The sequence below is a fragment of the Pelodiscus sinensis genome, chromosome 19 (assembly GCF_049634645.1).
Source record: "Pelodiscus sinensis isolate JC-2024 chromosome 19, ASM4963464v1, whole genome shotgun sequence".
In the NCBI taxonomy this organism is placed as follows: Eukaryota; Metazoa; Chordata; order Testudines; family Trionychidae; genus Pelodiscus; species Pelodiscus sinensis.
Genome location: NC_134729.1, coordinates 31,026,370 through 31,053,510, shown reverse-complemented (window position 1 = coordinate 31,053,510; position 27,141 = coordinate 31,026,370). Strand labels below are relative to the sequence as shown.

The 27,141-nt window shown below is 43.7% G+C and overlaps 2 protein-coding genes across 10 annotated transcripts in view; one reads left to right on the top strand and one right to left on the bottom strand.

The window, feature by feature from the left end:
- Nucleotides 1-6,978, top strand: part of C19H19orf44 (chromosome 19 C19orf44 homolog) — a 22,727-nt gene extending 15,749 nt beyond the window's left edge. For 2 of the 6 annotated variants that reach the window (XR_012896757.1, XM_006122448.4), the window contains 2 exons: nt 222-320; nt 6,840-6,978. Coding sequence is in view for 4 of the 6 variants with exons in the window: in XM_006122448.4 (XP_006122510.1) it covers nt 222-293 (72 nt within the window). In the remaining 2 variants the exon portion in view is untranslated. Of the gene's footprint in view, nt 1-221; nt 367-6,800 lie in introns of those variants that run through there. The other 4 variants (XR_012896758.1, XM_014573316.3, XM_075903369.1 and 1 more) reach the window with 2 other exon arrangements.
- CHERP (calcium homeostasis endoplasmic reticulum protein) lies at nt 792-27,141 on the bottom strand. 4 transcript variants are annotated; one of them, XM_075903366.1, is made up of 19 exons: nt 27,008-27,141; nt 26,677-26,850; nt 25,377-25,558; nt 24,528-24,665; nt 23,611-23,762; nt 23,097-23,208; nt 22,870-22,959; nt 22,073-22,310; nt 14,995-15,173; nt 14,229-14,625; nt 11,111-11,349; nt 9,991-10,124; nt 9,657-9,743; nt 8,768-8,917; nt 6,918-7,034; nt 6,288-6,368; nt 6,069-6,163; nt 3,610-3,795; nt 792-1,483 (listed from the first exon to the last, which is right to left on the bottom strand). In XM_075903366.1, exons 1-19 carry the CDS (start codon nt 27,030-27,032, stop codon nt 1,479-1,481), a joined length of 2,781 nt encoding a protein of 926 aa, XP_075759481.1. In that variant the 5' UTR covers nt 27,033-27,141; the 3' UTR covers nt 792-1,478. The 4 variants fall into 4 exon arrangements, with proteins under 4 accessions (XP_075759481.1, XP_075759480.1, XP_075759482.1 ...); XM_075903365.1 differs by lacking the exon at nt 792-1,483 and having other exon boundaries at nt 3,602-3,795; XM_075903367.1 differs by lacking the exons at nt 792-1,483; nt 6,288-6,368 and having other exon boundaries at nt 3,602-3,795.

Sequence of the window (27,141 nt, the reverse complement as noted above, 5' to 3'; positions counted from 1 at the left end):
TAATGTGTTAGGAACTATTTCTCTGTATAGCATCTATTTCAAAGACCTTACATATAAAACTTGTTTATCACTCTCCTTCCTCCCCCCCAACAAACACATGTACAGAGCAAAAGCAAGTACAGCTTCTGTTGCTGGTGTAGAAAGGAACAGATGTTGTGAGGCAAACTAATCTTTTGTGTTAACATAGCATTTGAGTATTAACTAACTTTGTTACTTTGCAGTACATCAAGAGTCACAAATCCCCACCTCTGACAATTGAGCAAGCATTACTGGAAGAAGTTGATTTACCATAATGAATAACCAGCTTTACTTTCACATGTGTAAGTTTCAAACCAATAAAATTTTCATCTGTTTTTAAAAAAGGCAGATACTGTATGCAAAATTAACTTGGCAGTAAGAATTCAGGCACTCTGTACATTTTATTCTCATGTACATGCTCCTTCATTACAGAAAAGTAGCCTCTCACTAGAGCAAGTGTTTGTTTTAATTATCTTGATTGTTTCTTAGCACATTAGCTTACCAAACAGCACATTTAATCTAGCAAGCAAACGAAGGATTATATGTTTGTTGCGTTAAAAAAAAAAAAAAAATCAAAATCTCCAGTGTAGTTCAAGTGAGGAGTCTGAAAGCAAAAGAACCATATTTAGTACATTGCTTCAGTTTTAAACGGTGTATGAATATTTGTCCTCCTTAAGTTTGACAATTTCTGAACACCTACTCCAGGCAAGTTAAGGAGATGCTGCTTTACCTAGGTAAGGGCAAGCCACTTACTTTGAAAAACAAACTGAAGATGGTTTTATAAAAGTGTTTATTTGAAGGCAAAACAGTAAAATTCACAAGTTGGTAACATACATGTCTTTTGCTGATTCACAGACAGATACAGTTTCACAGCTACAGTAAATCTAAACAAGCCGATTACCATATTGGAGTGGATGAATTTGAAGAGGGTTTTTAAACTGTAAAAACAGCTCTAGAAGAGGCTGCCATCTGGCAGACCTCTGCATTGGAGGTGCAGTGTAAGGATATCTAACAACTGTAGCTGGTGGTCTCTGGAAACAATTCAGTTACAAAAAAGGGTATTTTGTAGGTAAGGTGGTGGTTTTCATGAATGCTTCATATTTAGAAATGTGGGGTTAGGAAAATGGAGTCTTGTCTACTGAACTAGTTTTAGCTTTTATTCAAGGGTATATACAAAAATATAAAAAGGCTTAAAGAATGTCTTTCATTACAAAGCTTGAACATCTCAGAGCACTTGAATGGCTAAAACAGTTAACACTGCATTCTGAATAGAGTTGTGACTGCAGCAGGTGGTGCATAGGGGCTTTAAGTTGTGTAGTAGGTAATAATAAGCTCATACAGTGCTCATAGGTCACCTGTATTGGAATTAGGTGCTTCATTCCCCATTTAGACATTAGGATACACTGCTCAGCATCAGTCTGACTTGCTCCCAAGGCAGCACCCCTCCACTTCAAATAGAATTAACCTTTGAGAGAAAAACATACATTATGGAACAAGAGACATAGAATCATAACAAGTAACATTTGTATTCCAGGGGAATGAGTGGATCACAATCCTGGAGCCAGGGACAGAGAGCTTGGCAGGGGTTTAGTTCTAATATAAAACGGGGAACTAATTTTTAAAAGTTTGCAAAATAAATGGGTATTTTTAAACTTGCTAGACATGTAAAATGACTGGCCTTTTAAAAGCACTAAATTGTTGGTGTACATGTCATAGCTTTCCATTTTCCATCAGATTTAAGTGTAATTCATTTAATGTCACTTTCTCCAGACATTAATCCTGATTTATACAAGATTAAGTTTAATCTTTTGTAGGAGATGCAAGACATCTTTCTTCAGATTTCAGGGAGTCTTATTCAGGTGGTGGAGGGTCTTGGGTTTCACGCTTCACTGAAACAATAGGGAGAAAAGTTCTTACACATTCTGAAGTTAGTCTTAGTTCTGTCTGAAGAGTAGTAATGGGTGGGGTTTTTTTTTTTTTTTTTTAAAACAGATTGTTAGTCTTAAGAGCTATGGCCAGAAGTGACTTTGCTGTGACTCCTCACAGGGCAATTGCTCAGGCCCCCATGAAACAAGTGACTTGTTTACTGTTTTTTCCCATTGCTATTTGTTAATCTTTACTCAACAAGGGTATTTATCCCTCAGAATTCCCCCCAAAGCCCATCCTTTCCTCATCTTCAAAATGAGGCTCTTTCTCTTCACCGTGGTACTGCTCACATTGGCCTAATTTACAGTTGTTTGCCAGTGTCATTTTTCCTGAGCCTCTACTGAGGGCCTGTGCTGTGCCTGTCCACTGCTGGTTCTGGTCCTTAAAGGAGCAGAACTCAACAATGAGCATGAGCAGCTCATAGCTGGATAGACAAAGCCATGCAAAAATGCCAGCCTGTCTTTCAGTCCCACAAAGCCATTTTTTCCTCCTGTTCTACAAGCTGCACTCCCCTTGGCTTAATGGCAGCCTCCCCCAGTAGTTTAGAGATTAAATCAGGTTTCCTGAAGGTTAAACACAAACTGCATAGCAATCACTCCACAGCCAAAACATGGCCTGTAGAGGAGGGAAATAAATGGAATTAGAATGGAAGTGACTTGGAAAGGAAGAGGTTAATTAAAAATGCACATGAATTTCTAAATTTCAAATTAAGCTCAATTCAGGTATTTAGAAAATGCATAGCTCTTTCCTGCTGCTATAGCATTTGCCATTTAAATCAAGTATTCTGGAATAAAGAGCAGCCATAGTTAATACTCCTGGGGGAATTCTATGTCACTGACAATGCAGAATTATTCAGAAGTTAGTGTCATGTACACAGAATTCCTCCTGCCCTTAAATGAGCTGCACTGCTGCTGGCTGACCTGGCAGAACCCAGCTTGTACATAGACATTGATGGGGGAGTTAACGAGTCCTTGGCAGGTGCAGTTCCCTGCATTAGACCTGGGACCAAATATGTTTCTACCTCTGAATCCCTTGGATATGGAGGAGGAGGGGTGCAGGTATCTGGACTTGTGAGAATGGGGGACAGAGGTATGGCTATCTGCTGTGGGGTGGGCCTGACTAGGCTTTGAGGAAGGAAAGGGTTGTGAGTGTCTGGCTCCCCAGCTGGGCTCAGAGGGAGGGCTGAGAAACAGGAACTAGGCTGTCACAGGGTTTCTTTAAAATCTCTACTCCTATGAGAATTTTTGGTGCATGTTGTCATCACAGACATACTTGCTAACAGATATTGAAATAAATTCCCAAAAAAATAAAAACAATCATATTAGTTTGTTAACAAATAAAATTTGCAGAATTATTCATGTTAAAATAGTGTGCAGGATTTTTAATTTTTTGGCACACAATGCCCCCAAAAGTAATGCAGTGTGACTACAACTCTTACCAAAGAAATTGGGATCTTCAGAGAGCAGAATTTACTTACCCAGAAATGTACAAGTGAATAATAAAACAATTATATAAAACTGTGTTCTTAATCTTTTGATTCCCTGTGTGACCTCCATTGGATTTTATGGTCTAGGGAAAACCTTGCCAAGTAGGCTGAAGAAGTTATTGTATTAACTACAAAGGATTCACAGGAGCTTTTTAGATTGTCCATCATCATTCACTTACATTCATCTCTGGCCTTCATGCGTGCAATAAACGAGTAACTTTTATTTCTGCGGTAGTTTTCATATGGGTCATCCAGTGCAACTCCTACTCCTTTATACTGATCCCATTTATCTCGGATATCCCCTCCTTTAATTGGGTCTTGAATTCCTTGTTCCTTGGCTCCCAATCCTCCAGATCCACTCCATCCTAAAAAATGAACATGGGACAGTACCTTATTTGCTGTTAAAATTCTTAGTGTGAACTGTACAGGAATACACCCTTCTCACAGCTATTGTTTCAAGCTATATCAAGCGTTGTGTACTCTCTCGTTCATTTCAAGTATTAATTTCAAGACCTGCTGCTCTGCAGAGAATGGGAAATACCACCACCACCTAACAGAAGACGCTGTGTGGGAGGAGCAGCAGTGCAGTAGGTTCCATGCTCCCACTCAACCACACAGATATAGTTTGTCTACTGGAGTAAGCACTTCATATAGGGAGTCCCTTTGCTGCCACCCCCATGGAAACCCCCATGCTTCTCTAGAAGGGAATGAGAGCTCCTTCTACCACCACTCACCATCTTAGTGAGGCTGGGGGTAGGAGGGATACAAGAAGGTACATATGGGCCCCACATTGCCCTAAACTGGCCCTGCAATTAAGATCCATATAGAAAAGTTGGAACAAGTACGAGTGACTGTCTGCTGCAAGACACTTTGGGGTGCAGGAAACTAGTAATGATTAAAAGGAGAGGTCTATTTTGTCAGCTAAAATAATTTACACAGACAAGAGTGGGACTAAGATTTGGCATTACATTAGAAGGAAGGACAGTCAACAGGGCAGTAGTCTGGAATTCAGAAGGACCAAGTTTGATCTTATGCTTTTTGCCTGGCTTCCTCTGTGGCCTTCAAAAAGTCACTTAATGTCTCTGTGCCTCAATCCCCATCTGTAAAATGGGGATGACTAGTACTTTGCTAGAAGAGGTGAGGAAGGATAAATGTTAGTGTGAGTGCCTCTATCAATTATGATTACAGGGATCATTCATATACACACACACGAGCTGCAATAGAACAAGTGATAATACTGTTTCAGACAAGGCTGTACGATGGAAGTTTATCACAGAAGCCTAAAAACAACCCATGCTCTTCTAGTCCTTTTGTTTAAGGCACAAATAAGGTGGACAATTCAATTTGAAATATGGTAAGGGCTGTTATAAAGAGAACAGTAATTAACTGTTTTCCATGACCACTTAAGGTAGGACATTCTACAGCAAGGGAAATTTAAGTTAGATATTTGGAAAAGCTTCCAAACTATAAAGGGTAGTTAAGTGCTGTAATAGGTTACTAAGGGAGGTTGTAAAATCCCCATCGATGAAGGTTTTTAATAACCGGTTAAACAAAACACCATGGAGATTGGTCTAGATACACTTGGTGCTGCCTCAGCATGGTGGGGATGGACTAGAGATGACCGAGGTCCTACATTATTCTATACAGGAATGTATTTAGTCATGTCACTTTAGAGAAATATATATGACAGCAATTCTACTCAAAAAAGGGCATAATCAAAGTAGCTCAATTACAGTAGATCATGCTACAGCACTGATAGTGGCTAGAAGAGTCTCATTCTTGAAGTCTTTTCCACAACAATCAGGCCTAAGACAGGGCTGGAAGATGAAACCAGCACACTACCAGCACCTCAGATCTGGTAGTCTTTGCTCTTCACCCTTTGCTTTCATGTCTCAACCACTTCTTTTCTCCCTCCAATTTCCTGGAGGGCTGTGCTGCACCAAGTGTAGCCAGTTGCTAACAGCTTCCTCTCAGCTTGCAGCTGAAAGTTTTCCAGTCTCTCCTGCAATTGACTTTGAACCTGAGCCTAGGTTGGCCTAGTGGCCAGTGGAATAATATATTCCACTGTTCATATATTAAAAGTGACTAAGCAATGGAAAAGTCTATGTCTGAGACAAGTGATTAGACTTGGTAATTTTACTCTCTCAAGTATTTTAGGTTCAGGAGCTTTGGATTCCCACTTGATATTTAAAATACGGTAAGATAGTGGCTGTGAAAAGTGTTTAGCCTTCTTTGATGCCTGCTGTCAGTGGTCCAGGCCTATCAAAATTCAAACAGTCTGCTCAAAACATACATCTAGTAGACCAGTGTCTTATCGAATAGAGTTGATCCTAGATAACAGAGTATCAGAACAAGTTCCTCCCACATTTTATTAATGCAGCATGGTTTAATTTCTGAACTCTACACTCTTTAGGAGCATGACAAATTATGTTTAGGCAAAAAAGTCCAAGCCAGGGGTCACCATAAAAATTATATCAGCCTCTCACCAAATATGGAAGGCCTTGCTGGAGTAGGTGGTACACACACTATGTTCGTAAGTCATAAGGCTGGGGGTTCCCCCCCCTTTTCGGCTTAGAATCTTTCACAATTTGGATGTGGAATCAGGATGATTGTTTCAATCAAAGACAATAAATCTTACCCATTTTCACTAACATTTGATGCCCCTTATTTTCTTCTCCAAGTCTTGAATCGGGTATAGGAGGTCCTGAGCTAGAGCCTAAACCAGCAGCAGAGCTAAGAGAAAATATAAGTTTTAATTTATCATTAGAATGTTAACATTTCATTGTTAAAAGATATTCAATAAGTGATTTGTTATGCACATATATTGTTTAAACCTCTATAACCCATTTTCACTAACATTTGATGCCCCTTATTTTCTTCTCCGAGTCTTGAATCAGGTATAGGAGGTCCTGAGCTAGAGCCTAAACCAGCAGCAGAGCTAAGAGAAAATACAAGTTTTAATTTATCATTAGAATGTTAACATTTCATTGTTAAAAGATATTCAGTAAGTGATTGTTATGCACATATATTGTTTAAACCTCTATAGCCAATATAACTAGCCAGTTATAAACTTTTGGAAAGGCAAGATACAAGGTGTCTTGTTACAGCATGTTCTGTGCATTTCCACTACCACCTCCCTCCTTCCCCCTGCTCTAACCCAAACAGTAACTGTCCAGGATATCAAACACCATGGTTTTCTCAAGAGTAAACTGCAAACATGCCCAAAGGACTCCTCTTCCTTCCCATGTTCTGAACCTAGGGGTTTTTAATACAAATAATGCAGTCATCACCAGGTACTATAAAATAATTTTAGTCTCTCCATGTAAATACAACATGACTGTGCAGTTTCTTCCAATTATGTTTTGATTAGCTTTGAATCCTGCCCTTTTCTACACAATTCATTATACAGAAACCCACAGAAGAGATGTTAGGCCAGTCTCTGCAGACAGAGTGTACATCACCAACTCAATCCAATGACAAGCCTTACGGAGGAGTAGGACTGCGAGATCGGGACCGGTGCCGCCTTCCCGGGGAGTAAGATTTAGATCTTGATCGTGACCGTGACCGTGACCGACTATGGGAAGAGTGGGACCTGCTCCTGCTTCTGGAAAGAGAGAGTGTATGATGTCAGTTATATTTCTCTGATACACAGGCAATATATAGCTTTTTCATGTGATTGCTTTTGAAATTCATATCTGACATTAAAGAAATAGTATTTTTAAAAAGGTAAGTTTATGGACAGAAATGTTGATATGTCATGCACACAGCCTTCACTGTGGCACATTCTATATATATTTGAGAAACGAAGTAAACATATTAATTTGAAACATCTGAGTCTCTAGCTTCATCGCCCTGAACAAAACCTTGTGATCTTTGGTGCATTGAAATAACTAAGTAAGGTTTCCTGAAGGAAGCAAAAAACAGAGTTAAGTTTCAGAATGTTCCATTTTCTGGAGAAGAGCCCTGCATTGCCAACCCACAAGCGATTTGTTGAATGTGCAAAGGGAGCATGGTTTAAAATAGAGTCAGGAGCAGTGTTCCCTCTAACATTTTCTATTGTTGGGGCGGGTTGAAATTTCTTGTGTGCAACACCAATACAGAGGTAGTGTGTGGATGTGCATCACCAATACAAACAAAAAATCTCACATTATATAGACTATTTCTATGTAGATATCATGTTTTCCTTGCAACTACTAATACAATATTTACTGACACTGGAAAGGAGTGTAAAAGGCATTCACTAAGGTTTATAGTTTCTCTGGGGAATATTTAGGATCCATGTTATACAAGAACAAGTGAAAAAGATACTTGGTTTGAAATGCAATACAATACACCATGTATTAATTACTAACACAGGATTTTAAAAAATAATTAAGCTTAGAGTTTTAGATATCTGCAACACTCCAAAAAATTCCATTGAAAGAATTTCTCTCTTACCATAATCCATTAACACCTATGTAAAACTTGTTTGAAATATAATCATGCAAAATGTCCTGGCACAACCCACTCCTAAGCAGCCTGCTTTCCCCTCCACCTCTCCCTCCAATCCAGCCAGCATGGACTGCAGCAAGTGAATCAGGACACTCCAAATAAACTGCCCCGACTCCACCTCACAGTACAGATGCCAGCACCCACCCACCTACCCTCTTCCCCCTCCACCTTCCATTATGCAATCTGCTCCCCCCAGCCCGGCTGGGATAAAATCCTACTTCTCAAACTTGCAGGCACCAGCAGTCTAACTGAGAGTCAGGACAGAACAAGCAGCACAAACTCCCCCCGCTTCAACCTCACCCCAAAGTCAGCACCCATCTACCCCTACCTATCTCAGGCAGTCAGTCCCTTACTTCCCCCTTCCCAGCCCAGGAGGCTTGAGGAGAGCACTGGGTGTCTGTCTCTGCCCCTCTCTCCTCACGAAAACAGGACTCTCCAAATGCCCCTCCACTTGGACTAACCCCCAGCCGATGACTCCCTCTCTCCTCCCCCCAACCACTTACATCCCTCCTTATCTGCTCTGGGAGTTCCTCTGTTTCAAATCATGTAGCCCCTCCCCCTACCGATCAGATGAGCTCCCTGAGCCTAGGCTTATTGGTTAATCTAGTCAACTAGTCACATTCCCCCCCCCCTCCCCCGACGTCTCTGATATAGAAGCGGCAGCAGGCAGCCTATCTGCGAGTGGAGCTGATTTTTAAACTGGCTCCCGTGTGGCTCAGGTTTCATGTGGTTACTCAACTATTCAATTAACCAATAGCTAACATCCCTGGATCATACTGGCACAAATCCAACATTTTAGATTTATAGCCAACCATCATTCCTAATGGAGCTCTTACTTTCCCTTACCTGGACTGCGATCGTGAATAGGATCGTGATCGGGAACAGGATCGGGATCGGGATCTTGAATAAGAGCCAGATGATTTTGAAGATCTTGAATTGGATCGTGAGGAAGAGCGACCTCTGCTTTTAGACCTACTGCGAGATCGAGATGGCCCACTGCACAAGGATAACAAAATACCAAGAAACGTGAGCAGTATAAAAACAAACATATTTTCACTTAAACCAAATTTCAACATACTGCTGCTGTCTTGCTGACCATCTGGTGAAGCCAAAGCCTTGTCAGGGTGGCAAGTAGGGATGTCAACATGTAGATTTATTGGTTAATTCTGTTGACTAAACGTGCTCCCCCCCCCCCCCCGGCTGCCTCTGTATCAAAAGCAGGAAGGGGGCCAGCTCCCCATGAGCACATGATCCCGCATAGCCGCCCCTCTCACCTCCACGCCCCGCTGCTTCTGACAGAGATGCAACAGCGCAGAGGGGCTGGTGGAAGCCAGTGCACGCAGAAAGCCAGCTTTCAAGTGAGCTGCCTGCGTGCATCTGCTCCCATGGGCCCCCCACTGCAAACAAGTACAGATACAAAGGCAGTAGCGTAGGGTAGCAGGGGGCTTCCTGGAAGTGGGACTGGGAGTACCTGGCTGCCAGCCCAGCCCCCAAGGACTATCAAATAGTCACGTAACTGCTAAAATGTGATGCAGTTACACAACTATTCAGTTACACGCTATCTAACATCTCTAGTGGCAAGTATGCCGTTTTCTGTGTTAACTTTCTGAAGCTTAATTTAAGACATTATTGCCTCAGCACACCATCAAAAAGATTTTCAGTATATGACTGAGGCACCAGTAGCACAGTCTAAATGAATGGCAAGTGTTAGAAGGCAGCACAAGAAACCTCTTACCTATTTCTCTTCTCCTGACCTTTCCTCCGTCTAGCTCTCATTTTAGCTCTGAAGAACTCATACAGCCCATTCTGCTCCCAGCCTTCACTGCAAAATGTAAGCCACAAAGAGCCAATATATAAGAGCAGCTCACTTTTGTCACAGACACATTCAGCGTTTCCCCAGGAAATAGGGGATCTGGGGAAAGTGGTCTCATGCTCAGCTGGAGTGGATGAAGTTCAAATAGTAACTTAAAAGCACTTACTTCGACATTAGCAAAACCAACTGAAAGACCTGAGAGTTTCTCAGTGCAGGGCATTTTCCTTACCATATTCTTACCTATATGCATTCTTACCTGTTTCTTGGCCTGTCATGAGATGGAGGACTATAAAATGCTTCAACTGCAGCCAGCAATCTCTCACTTGGAGGCATTGGAGGTGGAAGACGTATATCTTTAGGATCCAAAGGTTTATATTCGTGATCTTCAAGCTGCCAGAAACAAAACAAGTGGCTTTCAAGTCATGGAGTGACTACCTAAAGAGAGAAATATACCTAAAGAGTCTAACTGCTTTCATTACTGAATTAAAGACACAGTCTAAAAATAAGGCTTTGGCAGATACAAGTATTAGATCTAAATCTAGGAAACAAAACGTAAGTGTCATTTGCAGCATTACACTGCACTCATGATTGCTAAGCGTTTGACACAAACTTGGGAAACAGTCTTGCACTATGAAGAACAGAATTGAGAGACAGACGAGACCTATCAATGAATCTAGAATACTATATACATTTGAATAATTTAACCCATCCCATAGCAGCCAGTATGTTCCCTACAGTCTATTTTCTGGTGTTTTATTCACTTGTATTAAGTTAGAATTAAGTTAGAGAGCACAGGGGCATGAGGGTGATGAGGGGGTAGGCATCAGGGAAAAAGAGGGCAAAGAGGGCAGGTGCTAGGTGATTCTGGGGGTGAAGCAGAAGGGCAGACGGCAGGTGTGTAGAGGGAGGTGTAGCTCACATGATCAGAGTGGGGCTACTGGAGGAGTGGGCACAAGGTGGGAGAGAAGGGCTGGTGGAGGAGCCAGGTCTCAGGAAGGCTGAGGGCAGGAGTCAGGACAGCAGAAGAGGCTGAGGAGTTGGGGGGCAGCAGGCACCAGGGGAGCTGATGGAGCAAGGGGAGGAGACATGGCAGCAGAGGGAAAAGGTCGAGGTTTATAAGATATTTATTAATAACTTGGGCGATATGTATTAATAACTTATTAGTAATTACTGTTCTTATTCTTATTAGGAATTTATGCCATTAAAAAAAACTTTGGGGGAGGGGGGATGGTGAGTCCCTCTTGTCTGGCGAGTACGGTTTTGCTTAATTTGTCATGCCCTGGTAATAAATAACTCAATTTTAAGCTATTCCTAAAATTAATCATGAGAGTTTGATCTTTTAACCCTTCTGTTCAGTTTCCATTTCAGCCACTTACTTTCACAAGCGGAGCCATAAGTCCAGCAGGAAGATCAAAGTAGGGGACATTTGGCACCAGGCTAGGATCATCATGGTTCACGTGAGGGGGTCCTTGTCTCCGCATGTGAGGAGGCTGCCCGTTAAATCCATGTGGAGGAGGTCCAAAATCAGGGTGCTGCGGCCCACCCCAAGGAGGATGTTCACCAATTCCAGGATGAGGCAATCTATGCCCAGGGTGATGATGAGGAGGTCCAATTTCTGAAAAGAGAACAAAAAGCCTTCTTTGGTTTCATAAAAGTGAAGACAGAAAGAAGGGCACCTAATTGAGATGCCCCTAGTCCTCACTACATACATTTATTCTAAGGGGGGAAAGTCTTATTACAAGGAAAGCTCATGAAATACTACAGGGAAGACAAGACACTGGGTACAAGTCTGTGGTCATGAAGCACCTACAGTCTCCCTCCTTCCCTAGCATATCAGCCACCTACATCAATAGGAAATTTCAAAAACCCGTCACTCTGGGTACCTTGAGTTTGGAAAGTGCTAAAATGAAAGTTTCTATACTCAAAACCATGTTAACCCGCATTCAACAAAGACGACGCCCACATGATATACTTCTAAAGACTCAAACACTACTGACGTCCATCTCCAAAATCAGAAGCATAGACAAAACAGATAGGAGTGGTTTCACAGGAGGATATGACATGCAAGTGCATTCATAGAAAGGCATTCTGAAAGGAAGGAGAGAAAGTGTTCTTGTTAAAATAAGGAAATGACTGATCTCAATATGACCCCTAGTGGACAAAAATACTGGCTACGTGTACGAGGGATGTAAAATTTCAATTTGGCTAATCATATAATCCATGCAATTTGCATTGACTATTCAATTAGTCAATAAGGGCGCCTCTGCCTTTGAAGTGTAGCAACAGCCCTTCAAAAGCAAAAGTGCTGTGGGGAGCATGGGGCCAGCGGGAACTCAAGCAGTCCCCCACTGGCCCTGTGTTCCCCATGGCCTTTCAAAGTGGCAGCACCTCATGGAGCATGGGGCCATCGGGGGAGGCCCCAGCTGACCCCAGGCTCCATGCCGCGCTGCCACTTTGAAGAACTCCCTCCCCTTCTCTGCCTCCCTCCCCCGCCTCTCTCTGATAGAGGCAGCAAAAGGGGGGGAAGCGACTAGTCAACAAGAATTTGCTTATCAGATAGCAGTTCACAGCCCTAGTGTGTACCAAGACAGCACACAACTGAGCCACTGTAAAATATTCTAGCAGAGCTGCATAGGAATTCTAGCCTGGAACAGCAAAGGCTGCTATAGGGCAAGAATGAGCGAGCAGGCAGGCAGACACACCCACACTCCGGAGGGAGAAGCCTGCACTAGGACTACCTAACTCTAGATGGTGCTGGTAGTCTCTCAAATTGAGTTCTACTAAACATGAAAAAATTTCTCTGCTATTTTCAGGCTCTCCCCCACCCTTTTACATTTAATGAAGAAAAGTCTCTCCAGTTCCCTACTAGAATTCAGAGGAGGGATCAACTTATCTGGGTTTAACTCTATTCACGCCTATTTCTCAGGCTATTCTCCCTACTCATACTTCTAAAAGACTGAACTAGAGCAGGGGTCTGCAACCTATGGTTCTTAATATGGCTCAGTATGGAACTAAATATGGCTCTTTTGTCGTTCCCATACATGCAACTATTTAAATTAAAATGAAAAATTAATCTGAAATTTTAAAAAAGCATAATTACTCAGGTAGCTTGAATGCCTGCATGAACCTGAGTTTGACCAGTTATGATGCAAACTTCAAAGAAATGTGCGAAAAGATGCAGCAGCACAAGTGTCATTAAATAAAGTCTGAGAACAATGTTTCGTTTATGCTATTAATCATGTCAATTATCAATATTAAGTTGTATATTTTCAGTCATGCAAATGGGCATTCCAATATGACTCTTTGTTGACCACTTGTTCTAAATTTTTATGTAGCATGGTTCTTTGGTTGGAAGAGGTTGCCAACCCCTGAATTAGAGCCCCTAAGAGCTATTTGACATGAAGCCGTTTTCTCTGGAGGTGGGTAGCAGGGGAGGATCATGTGAGGATTACCTGTTGTGATCCCTTCCTTTGGAGCATCTGGCATTGGCCACTGTTGGCAGACAGGATACTGGGCTAGATGGACCTTTGGTCTGACTCAGTATGGCCGTTCTTATATTCTAAGCAAGAGTTAATTCGTGGCAGTCCTGAGTTATGCAGGTGGTCAAACCAGATGATCATTGTGGACCCTTCTAGCTTTGGAAATCTACAACTAAGATGCATAGCTGCAAAAAGAGCACTACATGGTTTGCACTAGCACAAGGGTGGGCAAAGGGCCCTCCATAGGCCGGATCTGGCCCGCCAAGCTGATGGAAAGTCTCCTCACCCCCGCAGTGGCGAGACACACTGGCTGTTTTAAAACAGCTGGCTTCTATCTCTAGCTGCCACACACCTTTGACAATGGGTGGAGCTTTATTCACTCCCTGCCCCCAGGCTTATCAGGGCCTGTGGGTGGGGAGTGCAAAGTCTCTTGTATTCTTTCCATGCCCTGCCAGGGGCGCACAGTGGCTAGAGACAGACACTGGAGGTTTTAAAATAGCCATTATGACTCTAGCCGCCACATACTCTTGCAGGGTGAGGAGACTTCACGCACTGCCATGTCTCCAGACCCTGACTGGCCTGGGGGCAGGGAAAGTGCATGAGGTCTCCTCCCACTAGGAGCCTAGAGGGAACCACCAGCTGTTTTAAAACAGGTGGCATTTCTCTTTAGGGGCGGGGGAGGGAGGAAGACTTCTCACACAAACCCCCCTATTGGCCTGGGGGAGCACAAGAAGTCTCCTGGCCCCACCCCTTCACTAGCATCTGGACACTCTTGCAAGAGGCTTTGGCCAACTGCAGTAATTTATAATGAGTTCCAACTGTCCATTACATCAGAGAAAGGAACAACGAGACGCAGGAGGCATCAAATGCCTTACACAATAACTCTCAGTACAAGCAAATAGCTACTTCCCAGCCCTTGAAGAGACAGAGCTTTCCCCATTCGTTTGACACCAAGCTCTCATCATAAGGAATTTTAAGCTGCAATCAGCATCAGCATCCTCAGCACCCACTTTACCTTGAGGGAAGTCCCCTTGGGGATAGTCAAAACGATGAGGATATGGTGGCCTTTCAAAGGGATGACGCGGTGGGAAGTCGTCCTGCATGAAGCGAGGTGGGAAGCGGTTGAAATTATGTGGATGTGGGGGCTGATTGAACTGGGGATGTTGCTGATGTGGAGGGAATGGGCCTCTGAAGTGGGGTGGACGTTGCATTCGAAATGGAGGTTCCCTTTGGCCCCCACCCCAGGGAGGCTGCTCATGCTGGTTATTCCATGGTGCTTCAAACTGGTTGTTCCAAGAAGGATCTGGCTGGTTATTCCAAGGGGTCTCCCGCTGGTTATTCCATCCTGAGTCTCTTTGTTCATTCCACATTCCTTCGTGGTTGTTATTCCATGGAGGACAGTGTGGTGGGCCCTGGGGGGAGGGTAAGGAGGCTGGTCATAAGGCTATAAATAATGTAATAAAAAAGGCTATTTTTGCTACCTAGCACGTGAGTCCTGCATGTGCACAGAAGAGGGGGAACAAATATTGGTGTACAGTCTGCTTTACATGCAAGTTCGGACAAACAGATGGAGAATTTGAGGAACCGAGTTCTCAGTCCTGTCATTAACGATAAGAAAATACCTGTTATTGAACAGAATATCTACCTAGCAGATATTTTAAATCTGGACTAGAGCATTTCCAGGTTTTCACCAAGCTCCTACCATGTGATTTTTACAATCTAACGATTATTGGGCACCTCAGCATAGTACTTTACCATAGCGATAGTGACATGTTTGGTACCTGTTGTTGACCCCAAGGTGCAACAGGATGAGGCTGGTCAAACCAGGGTGGTTTATTTGGAGGAATCTGATCATGAGGCCCAGGGCCACGTGGTCCAGAAGCTGCAGGATCTTGCACCCCAGTCCCTGTTGTATCATATTCTGAAGAACCAGCTAGAGGAAGCTGTGATTTGCCATCATCTGAAATAAATTGGAGACTCTCGTAAGAAGCACCCTCTGTTGCATGGAATTGCTACCAAACACTGGTTTGATCTACAGACTTAGTCCATTTCAAATTTCACTGGGCTCAATAAGCTGAGGTCAGGAGGTGCCCACCAAATTAAAACCCATCATTTAGTTTTATATTTATATTTATATCAGCTTCTGGAGACAGAAGGAAATCTACTATATATTTGTGTGTGCCTGCCTGTCTGTTCAAGATCTCCAAATTCAGTATGCAGCTTCCTCTTATCATAACTTAAACCAAGGCAAGGGTTTGATTGTGCCCAGAAGACAGGATGTGCCCAGAATGGAATTGCTTCTCATAAAACTATACAGAAGATACAATCACCAAGAAGTGAAAAGAGCTGGCTGAGACGTGTGCCCCACCCATCTGGGACTGCTCCAACCCCAAGCTTCTCAGGCCCCGGGGCCCTTTAGGAAGGATGGCCAAGGAGGGGGATGTTGAAGGTCTTCCCCTATTTCTATGGGAACATTGTTGGTTGCTCCCTTTCATCGAGAGGTGAGGGAAAGTGCACAATTTGCTCCACTCCTCGCTCTTGCTAGGGGATGCAGAGGGCAGATGTATCAGGACATGCCCCTGCTGGGGGACATGCTCCCATCTCCTGGCTGTGCCTGCTGGAGCTGCAGTGGCTATGGAAAGGTGCTTTCAATCTGAACGCAAGCTGCTGCATTGACAGAGGGCTGGGGTACTCCCCTCTCTCGGGGGCAGCCTACATACTGAACTAAGAATGTTAAAACTTTGATTAGTCGATAGGGAGCCTCCGCCTTCAAAGATGAAAGTGCTGCGGGGAGCACAGGGCCAACAGGACAGTCCCCTCCTGGCCCCATGCTCCCCACAGTGATTCAAAGCAGCAGTATCACCTGGAGTCCGGGGTCAGCTGGAGACTCCCCTATGATCCCAGGCTCCATGCAGTGCTGTCGCTTTGAAATGCTGATCATGCCCCACATCATGCCCCACATGGCGTTTTAAAGTGGCAGCACTGCAGGCAGCTTGAGGTCAGCGGGGGAGTCCCCGGCTGATCCCAGGCTCCACACAGTGCTGCTGCTTTGAAGTATTCCCTTTTCTTCCCCCCCCTTGCTGCCTTTTTCTGACAGAGGCAGCAAGGGGAGGAAGCGACTAGCTATTCACATCCCTATACTGAACTCATCCCCAGCCCCACCCCAGAGCAATGATTTAAACAAAGAAAAACCAAACATTATTTGAGTTAAGGACCCAAGCAACACTTTTAATACACCTTCAGTCCCTCAAATGCTCACCCCGCTCAAAACAGCCACCACATTCATAGAATCATTGGGCTGGAAGAGACTCAGACTTTAAGATCAGAAGGGACCATTATGATCATCTAGTCTGACCCCCTGCACAGTGCAGGCCACAGAATCTCTCTCACCCACCCACTCCTGGAATAATCCTCTCACCTATATCTCAGATATTGAAGTCCTCAAATGATGGTTTAAAGACCCCAAGATGCAGAGAATCCTCCAGCAAGTGATCCGTGCCCCATGCTACAGAGGAAGGCGAAAAACCTCCAGGGCCTCAGCCAATCTACCCTGAAGGAAAATTCCTTCTCGATCCCAAATATGGCGATCAGCTGAACCCTGAATATGTGGGCAAGACTCACCAGCCAGACACTCAGGAAAAAATTCTCTATAGTAACTCCTATCATCCCACCATTGGCCTATTTACCACCAATAGTGAAAGGTCAATTAGTTGCCAAGATCATGTTATCCCATCAAACCATCCCCTTCATAAACCCATCTAGCTTAATCTTGAAGCCAGATAGGTCTTTTGCCCCCACTACTTCCCTTGGAAGGCTGTTCCAGAACTTCACTCCTCTAATGGTCAGAAACCTTCATCTAATTTCAATTCTAAACTTCCTGCTAGCCAGTTTATATCCATTTGTTCTTGTGTCCACATTGGTATTGAGCTTACATAATTCCTCTCCTTCCCTGGTATTTATCCCTCTAATATATTTAAAAAGAGTGCAATCATGTCCCCCCCTCAGCCTTCTTTTGGTTAAAGTAAACAAGCCAAGCTCCCTGAGTCTCCTTTCATAAGACAGGTTTTCCATTCCTCAAATCATCCTAGTGGCCCTTCTTTGTACCTGTTCCAGTTTGAATTCATCCTTCTTAAAAATGGGAGACCAGAATTGCACACAGTATTCCAAATGAGGTCTCACCAGTGCCTTGTATAACGGCAGCAACACCTCCTTATCTCTACTGGAAATACCTCGCCTAATGCATCCCAAGACCATATTAGCCTTCTTCATAGCCATGTCACATTGGCGGCTCAGTCATCCTGTGATCAACCAGGACTCCGAGGTCCTTCTCCTCTTCCATCACTTCCAACTGATGTGTCCCCAGCTTATAACTAAAATTCTTGTTATTAATCCCTAAATGCATAACCTTACACTTCTCACTATTAAATTTTATCCTATTGCTATTACTCCAGTTTACAAGGTCATCCAGATCTTCCTGTATGCTATCTCAATCCTTTACTGAATTGGCAATACCTCCCAACTTTGTGCTATCCGCAAACTTTATTAGTACACTCCCACTTTTGATGCTGAGGTCAGTAATAAAAAGATTAAATAAAACTGGTCTCAAAACTGATCCCTAAGGAACTCTGCTAGTAACCTCCCTCCAACCTGACAGTTCACCTTTCTGTATGATCCGATGTAGTCTATCCTTTAACCAGTTGCTTATCCACCTCTCAATTTTCATACTGATCCCCATCTTTTCCAATTTAACCAATAATTTCCCATGAGGGACTGTATCAAACGCCTTACTGAAATCGAGGTAGATTAGATCCACTGCATTTTCTTTGTCTAAAAAAATCTGTTACTTCCTCAAAGAAGGAGATCAGGTTGGTTTGGCACGATCTACCTTTTGTAAAACCATTTTGTAATTTGTCCCAATTGCCATTAACCTTAATGTCCCTAACTACTTTCTTCTTCAAAATTTTTTCCAAGACCTTGCATACTACAGATGTCAAACTAACAGGCCTGTAGTTACCCGGGTCACTTTTTTTTTTCCCTTTCTTAAAAGTAGGAACTATATTAGCAATTCTCCAGTCAAATGGTACAACCCCTGAGTTTAGAGATTCATTAAAAAAATTTTGCTAATGGACTTGCAATTTCATGTACCGGTTCCTTTAATATTCTTGGGTGAAGATTATCTGGGCCCCCCGATTTATTCCCATTAAGCTGTTCGAGTTTGGCTTTTACCTCATATATGGTAATATCTACCTCCACATCTTTATTCCCATTTGTTATGTTGCCATTATCCCTAAGCTCCTCATTAAAGACTGAAGCAAAGTATTTTTTTAAATATTGGGCCATGCCTAGATTATCCTTAACCTCCACTCCATCCTCAGTGATTAGCAGTCCCACTTCATTTTTTTTCCTATCTATATGGCTATAAAACCTTTTACTATTTGTTTTAATTCCCTTTGCAAGGTCCAACTCTACCTGACTTTTAGCCTCTCTCACTTTGTCCCTACACTTTCTAACCTCAATAAGGTAGCTTTCTTTGCTGGTCCCTCCCATCTTCCACTCCTTATATGCTTTCTGCTTTTTCTTAGTCACCTCTCTGACATGCTTGCTCATCCAACTTGGTCTAAAACACCTACCTATAAATTTTTCCCCTTTCTTGGGATACAGGCTTCTGATAGCTTCTGCAACTTTAACTTAAAATAATCCCAGGCCTCCTCCGCCTTTAGATCCATAATTTCTTTAGTCCAATCCACTTCCCTAACTAATTTCCTTAATTTATTAAAGTTAGCCATTTTGAAATAAGAAACCCTAGTCTCAGATTTATTTTTGTTTATCCTTCCATTTAGTTTGAACTGAATTAGCTCATGATCATTGGAGCCAAGGTTGTCCCCTACAACCATTTCTTCTATGAGGACCTCACTACTCACCAAAACCAAATAAACGGCATCCCCCCTTGCTGGTTCAGCAACTACTTGATGAAGGAATTCATCAGCTATCGCTTCTAGGAAAATCTGAGCCCTATTACAGTAAAACTCCAGTGGTCCAGCATCCAGTGGTCCGGCACTCCTGATGGTCCAGCACCATCTGGAACCCGGAAGTGCTCTGGGCAGCCGGACAATTGGAGCTGCTCTGCCCCCGGCTTCCCGGAGTCAGTCGCTGGTCAGTTTAAGCAGCAGCTGACTTGGGGACGCCTGGGGCAGAGCAGCTGGGGTGCTGCTGGGTTGGACCTGCAGTGCTGAGGGGCGCATCCCCCCCACTCCACCTCAGCCCCTCTTAGGCCCCCCCTTCCGATGGTCCAGCATATTTGATAATCCGGCACCCCCTGGGTCCTATAGGTGCCGGATTATCGGAAGTTTATTGTATTATTACTAGCACTTGTTCTCCAGTCTATATGTGGAAAGTTGAAGTCTCCCATGATTACGCAGTTTCCATTAGTATTTACTTTATTAAAAACATTAAAGAGGTCTCTATCCATATCCAAATTAGATCCCAGTAGTCTACAGCACACCCCAAGCACTATCCCAGGAGAGGATCTAATAGTTTTCTTCCCTAATGTGAATTTTGCCCAGACATACTGTCTTCTCCGGCAGAGCCAATCCCAACTATATCAACTCAGCCAGGGCTTTGTCAAGCCAACACTTAAAAACCTGTAGGGATGGAGATTCCACCATGTTCTAGAGCAAGAGCCTAATCAGTCCCCACTCATTAGGATCCTAGTAAAGCAACAGAAAGCAAGAGACTCTGGAATCACCTAGTCCCCAATTCCCTACAGCAAGAATTTAATAATAAAACACATTTAGGCTACGTCTATACTGCACTCTTCTTGTGCAAAAGTCTATGCAAATAAAGTGCAGATTAGCATATTGCCATGCTTCATTTGCATAAATAATTAGGAGCCATTTTTGCGCAAGAGGCTTTTGCACAAAAAGGAGCTGTGTAGACGGTTCCTTTTTGCACAAACCCCCCTTCTTGCACAAGAGCCATTCTTCCTCATTTTGTCAGGAAGAACAGCTCTTGCACAAAAGCCGTCTACACAGCTCCTTTTTGCGCAAAAGCCTCTTGCGCAAAAACGGCCCCTAATTATTTATGCAAATGAAGCACAGCAATATGCTAATCTGCACTTCATTTGCATAGGCTTTTGTGCAAGAAGAGTGCAGTATAGACGCAGCCCTAGTGACTAGTCCAATGTATTTTCCAATGTTCTGGTGTTACCCAAACAGGAAAAAAAAAGTGTCCCCTTGGCCAGGAGCCTACAATTATTGGTTTCTTTATTTCAGGATAGTTGTAAACGCTTACCAACAAGGTTTCCTCTAAGCTGCACAGTGTAGCACGGCCCTGCAGCTGATTAATGAGCCCAGCCCAGCGGCTCAGAGCTGCTAGGCAGTGAACTACCTGGAGCTTGGGAGGGGGGGTTGAGAGAAAGAGGTCTGTATTTCTCCCTCAACTACAGCAGCAGCTCCCTGCTGATGACACGAGTAGCAAAACTCTCTCAGCCGGTCTAAATGGCAGCCAAGCAGCTATGGGACCTTGCTGCAGCACAGTTTAGAGGGAACCTTGTTTTCCAAGTGTGCAACAACCTCAGTATGTCACACAATCTTGAAGTGGCACCAACTTCAAGTCTAGCAATTTTTTTATGAAGGCATAGCAAGTCCTATGTCTTCCCCAAAACCCCTACCAGTTTTTTGGGAGGGTAAAACAGACTTTACAATCACATTTCTCCATTTAATAAATATGGAATCTGTTCTCTCCATACAGGAAGTGCTGTCAAATGCACAAGGGAAAAAACCTTTAAAAACATTTTTGCCAATATCTTTCAGTTTGAGTGACTGCTGAAAACTCATCAAAATATTCAAATAAATTCAACTCAAGTTGATTGCCCTTTTAAAAGGGCCTTATTTGATATGCCAGCATTGCTTTTCTCTGGCAAAATTAAAAACCTGTGTTCCTAGGTATTTAGGTACATACATCAGTATCCAAAGATATTATTTGCAAAGGTCCTGAACAGAATTTAATGGTATTTGTGAATGCCCAGCTCCTTTAAATCAAGCTACCAAAGATAAATAAGAATCACACACTACCAAGAACAGACCCATGAATAGGGCTCGACAAAGTATTGAGTCTACTCGCCATTTCAGCCGGGCGCCTGCGCAATGTGGGGCTGGCGCCGTTCGCCAAGCCCTGCCCATGAACATTTACAGTCATACTGTAAACTCTTAAACACAAGTGGTTCTGGTTAGAGAATGGTACAATACCATAAGGCTAAAGATGGGGACGATCACTTCAAATCAATAAGGTATTCAATCTAATTTAAAAGTTATTCAATTTTTATATTGCAGTAGTTCATGAAAGCTACAACCAGAATTAGCCCTGAGAAGCTAGACACCATAAAAACAAGAAGTATCTGCCCACTGAACTTATAAGCGATGCTAAGTCAGTCTAAATAGCAGCCCACTAGGAGACAAGTGATGAATTCTGAGGAAATTGCCACGGATTGCCTTGTAACACATACAGATGTGAAGGTTTAACCAGTTAATTGAGGTGAGCAGTCATGGATAGGGTTTGCTTTGGACAGGCTGGAGCAGCCCCTGCCTGCAGCGGACCCATGCACCCCTCATGCAGGGGCTGCTCCAGGATTCCAACTGATGCAGCCCCTTTCTGCAGCAGGGTGTGTGCACGGGCGCAGGCAGGGGCTGCTCTGTACGGGCTGAAGCAGCCCTAGCCTGCTGCCAGTGGGGGGGCAAGCCCAACCCTAGAGCAGCCCACCCCCGCTCCTCCTCCCTTTAATTATGTATGTTTAACCAGTTAGCCAATTAAACAGGATTTTACACACTTAGTAACACACAAGGCCCGAGAATGCAATCATACCTGTTTGACTGACTGGAGCAGGTGTTGGAGCCGGAGCAGGTGTGGGAGCTGGAGCTGGGGGTGTTGATTTTACTTCACTCTCAGGTGGTGGTATTTGTATTTGTTGTTGCGGCTGCTGTGGCTGTTGTGTTAAGCTATTGACAAACTCTTCATGTTGTGTTTTTAGGTTCTGTATCTGCTGCTGGAAGGCCACCTGCACAGGCTGTACCACTGATGCATATTCTGTGATCAAAGTTGCCTGACAGGATGACATACAAATTAAGATGAGCATTTCCAAGAAGCTGCTGTTGCCGCCACAACAAATACCAGCCCTGCTCATATAGGCTCCCCCAGATAACATATCCCCTCTTCCAACTGTACTTGTCTTATTTGAAAGTTGGGAGTTAGGACATCTAGAATGAATGCTGCTCACAAGGGGTTAACCACTAATACATATGGTACTATAAACAACTTTAACAACAGTCAGAGAAATAAAAGAATGAAAGACAAGCAAGCAAAAAGTGGAAGTGGGTGTAAAGAGAACACACACATCAAGAGAGAAGGGTCAGAGATGAGGAAGCTGATGGGATAAAGGGATGAAGAAACTAGGCCTAATCAGAACAGTATTATTTTATGCTATATTTTAAGTGGCCCCATTTTATTAACTTTTGTAATTCAGTAGAGTAAAAGTTCATAACAAAGATACCGCTACTATTTATATCTCACAAAAAAAATGAGTTACTGCATTTGACACTTAAAATGTGTCTGTAATCTATTATGTAATTATAAAGAGAGCCCAACTTTCTCTCATGGCTAACCTGGTACTGGCCAAGTCCAAGAGCTGGGCTCTGTAACTGCTGAATAATTGATTCATCAAAGTAGCCATTTTTCTCCCACAGCTGAAGAAGCTGTATAAATCCAGGAAGAAAAAGAAATTCTGTTAAGCACATGACAGGCGTGACAGAATAAAATTAGGGTATAGTAAGCTACACCGCTCCTCCAACACTGAAAACAGAAACCTAAGGCTCAACCTAAAACTACTCACTCTGGCAATTTTCTGTTGCTTATCCTCTTCCACAGCTAAAAAGCTAGTACAATATATAGGTACAACCACCTTCTGTAAAGCAGCCAGAAGATCTCGTGCTTGCTTCCGCTGGCTATAAAAGGGAGAAAAAAGTAGATGAGTCTTTATTATACTGTTAAATGAGCTACAATATCTACATATGTATCTCATCCAAATACAGAAATATATGGTTAGTAACTCATTTGTATATGAATAACTACTTTTCATTTTTAACCAGCTGTAACCTCATTTTTAACTTCAGCTGGCAATGACTTTAAAAGTTAAAGAACTGAATTATTAGCACTTTGCAGCAATTATAAACATAACGCTACACTCACTAAACATGATAGAAACATGTACTTAAAAACATATTTAAAAAACTGTGTCAAATCAGACCAAGTATAAATTGTATACCAGGGTGCTCCCTGACTATCCCTTAAACTAATGAGTGTAACAAACGAGAGTAACAAACTGAAGAATACATTTTAATCCTTACCAGTGATGCAATACATCATTGATTAGGTAGATTAAGTGTAACCGAAGCTCAAAGTGAGCCCCTTCAGCTGTTATGCGATTTCGTAGATGTCCAGCCATCAGTTCACAGTGCTGAGGAGACTTTGCATTACTAAACATCCAGTTTTTTCCAGCCTTTAATATAAAATATTTTAAATTGATTTTCAGTCTGACGTGTTCACATTGATTTATGAAATCTACACAACAGATCACTACTGTGCAAGAAAAGGAATTCCCATGTAACTGCTGTTACTGAGTATACTGTACAACTAAACAAAGAAGCAGCTAACAAACTGTATATGGTACTACTAGAGGTCACAAACTATGTTCAGAGTAGTAATTATATTTAATGGCTTTCAGGGTCAAGAAAATATTTTTCACTGAATTTTGTCTAGCAGACTTAATTACTCTCACTCATCTTTTGGGGCTTTGTGCATCCCATTTTGCTTTTGCTCAATGCCTGATATTCAATGATTTGTTGTTTGGGCTTTCTCTTCCCTCTATGGAGACCTTTACCAGACTTCCAAAGCATCAGAGTTACGAATGAGCTGCCCTAATAGTACTGTAAATTGGAACTGATCTAGTTTCCCTGTGTAGGATGGTTCAGCCCCCATCTCTTGCCCCAACTCCCCAAAGTACCACTTGCTCCTGGCTGTGAACTGCCTTCATGTACAGAACAGCAGTCAAATTCCAAAGAGCTGTTCATAAGCAGAACAGGAAACATGGAATCACTCACAATTAACAGAGAGGATAACATTCACAGCTGAAACAGCACCAGTCCGATCTATTTACATACAAATACACCCTCCTAAAGCAGCACGTCAGGGCATGTGTTACACAAGTATATCACCTGCAAAGGCAGGAACAGAATACATGGATGAACTTAAGACATTTACTTACTGAGATTGCATCTTTTGTACATGTGTCAATTATTGGCTGCAGCAAGTTATCAAATTCATTCATGTCTAGCTGGGTTTCCTCCAGGACTTTCTGCATTTGTTGTTCAACTGCAAGGGCTACTGCTGATGTAACTTGTTCCTTTAAAAAACAGAAACAAACCACTTTTAAGGATTGCCAATATCCTCTTGATACTAAATTCAGCAAATAAATCTGCTGTGCTCCTAGTCACAGGAAGCCCTCTACAGAGACCAAGATTCTTTACTCCCATTGAGACAGTTATAGCTACGTTTCAAGCTGGCTGTCACTAACCCCTTGTCTACCTAATTCCCCATGAGAAATCCTGTCTCTACTGGTATCTTAAAACCCTTGCTCTAGAAGAAGCCAAGCAAGAGCTAAATGCTTAGCATATAATCTAGGTCCATACTCAGAGAACTCTACAGTGTGATGCAACACCTCTTCAGTACTGAGCTGTGTCCCATGAAAACCACTGGGTCCAAAAAGCAACGTTTCACCCTCATAAAAATAGACCACTGCATGCTGAAAGTCTCCGCAAAAATCACAGCACATATCAAAGAGTAGGGCAACTGCCATTTTATGCAAGCTGAGTGCCATTTTCACTCTCCCAATAGGTTGGGTGCCTCTGCTCCAAACAGGTTATCACTTCTTTTCTGCAGGACATACCATACACAAAGTGATGCCAGCTCATGTCTCCTCCCAGGCCACAATTCTAAAATTACCACTAGCTAGAAGCAAGATGTTCAGAATTCCCTTAAATCCATACCCTCGTGGGCACACTACAAACTGCTGCCCCTGGGAACCCAACGTAAGCAAAGCTGATCTTGACCCTACCTGTCGCATAGCAAGTAGATGCTGCTCCTGCTGCTGGAGATTCCATTGGCTCTGCTGGATAAGTTCTTCCACAGAAGGAGCACCCTGAGGAGCTGGGATAGTTGCAGCTGGTGGAACAGAGGGCTGTGACAATGGTGGGATCTGTGCAGTGGCCTCTATGTCTTGAGTCTGTTTGCAGAGCACTACAGCGGGGAAAAAAGTTCACAGTAAGAATCATAAGTGACCCACTTGTTTACATCAATATCCTAAACCACTAGGGCTGTTAATGGTTAACTGGTTAATGGGTGAGGTTTACTGATTACAGTTAACCAATGGGGGCTGGAGTACCTACACATACAGGTGGGGGGCTGCTCCAGCCCAGTGGGGCCTTCTGTGGGCGGGGGTCATTCCAGCCCAGCCAGAGCAACCACAACTGTGGTGGTCCTGGCCCCAGTGTGAGACAGGCAGAGGGTGCTCCAGTTCCCTGCCTCCAGTTAACTGGTTAAACATTAAGTTTAACTGATTAACTAGTTTAACGGGACTTTACACCCCTACTATCCCTGCAGTTAGCTTCAAAGCCAAATCCCACCCACCCCCTACACTTACACAGTTCTATATTATAAAACTAACACTAACTAAACAGAAGCACATTCCTGAATACTTAGTCTGAAGTTTCAGCACATACCATTCAACATGATTTTAACATGTTTTTAACAATGGGACCCTGGACATCCCAAGCTGGATTTGTTGCAGACGTTCTCATTCTAAGGATACTTAAAGGGAGGAGGGATAGCTCAGTGGTTTGAGCATTGGCCTACTAAACGCAGGGTGGTGAGCTGCAGAGGCCATTTGGGGCAAAAATTTGTCAGGGATGGTACTTGGTCCTGCTGTGAAGGCAGGGGACTGGACTCAATGACCTTTCAAGGTCCCTTCCAGTTCTAGGAGATAGGCAATCTCCATTAATCTAAAGTATGTCAGATCAGCTTTTCCATAATGACTCATTTAATTTTTCTACACTTGACCAGAAGAGGATCCTTAAAAGAAGATAAGTGACCACAACCAAAGGACTAGCTATAAAAAAATAGAATAAACTTCTAGCCAAGCTTTTGCCTAGGACAACACACCAGGTCAGAGACTCTAGGTTGAACTAGATCAAATTCACCGTTTCCTCCCCCGCATCACAGGTTTCCTCTGCACTCGGAAGTCAGGACAACACTCCAAGTAACAGAGTGGAGCGATTAAAGCAGGGGGCTAGGGACCAGGCTGCTTTGCCAACCCCCCGGGCAGGGGCGGCGAGTGCTCTGCCGCCCCCGGCACTTACGCTGCTGCTGCTCCAGCGCCAGTTTGTACTTGTAGTAGCCGTAAAACTCGCCCCCGAAGAGGAACGAGAACTTGGGATTCTCCTTCTGCTTCTCCATCGTCATCTTCTCGAACTCGGGCCCGTTCCGCGCCACGAACTGCGCCAGCTTGTCAATGACATTCCGCAGCTCCTGGTCTGGGGGCAGAGGGGACGTGACCGTCCGGCCCCCGCCCCCGCCCGGGCCCCGGCCTCGCCCCCCGCCCCCGAGCTCCCCCCCGCTCAGCTCGCGCCCCCAGCCCGTTACTCCCCCCCTCCGGCCACCCCGCGCCTGCGGGGCCTTGGCCGCTCTCACCTTCGGGCGGCAGCGGCATCTCCATGGCGGCTGCGGCGGAACGAGGCTCGTCTCCTCGCCCAGGCCCAACGCCAGGCCGCCCTAGGCCCCGGAGACCGGAAATGCCGCAAGAGGAGCCTTCGCGGCACTGGCGC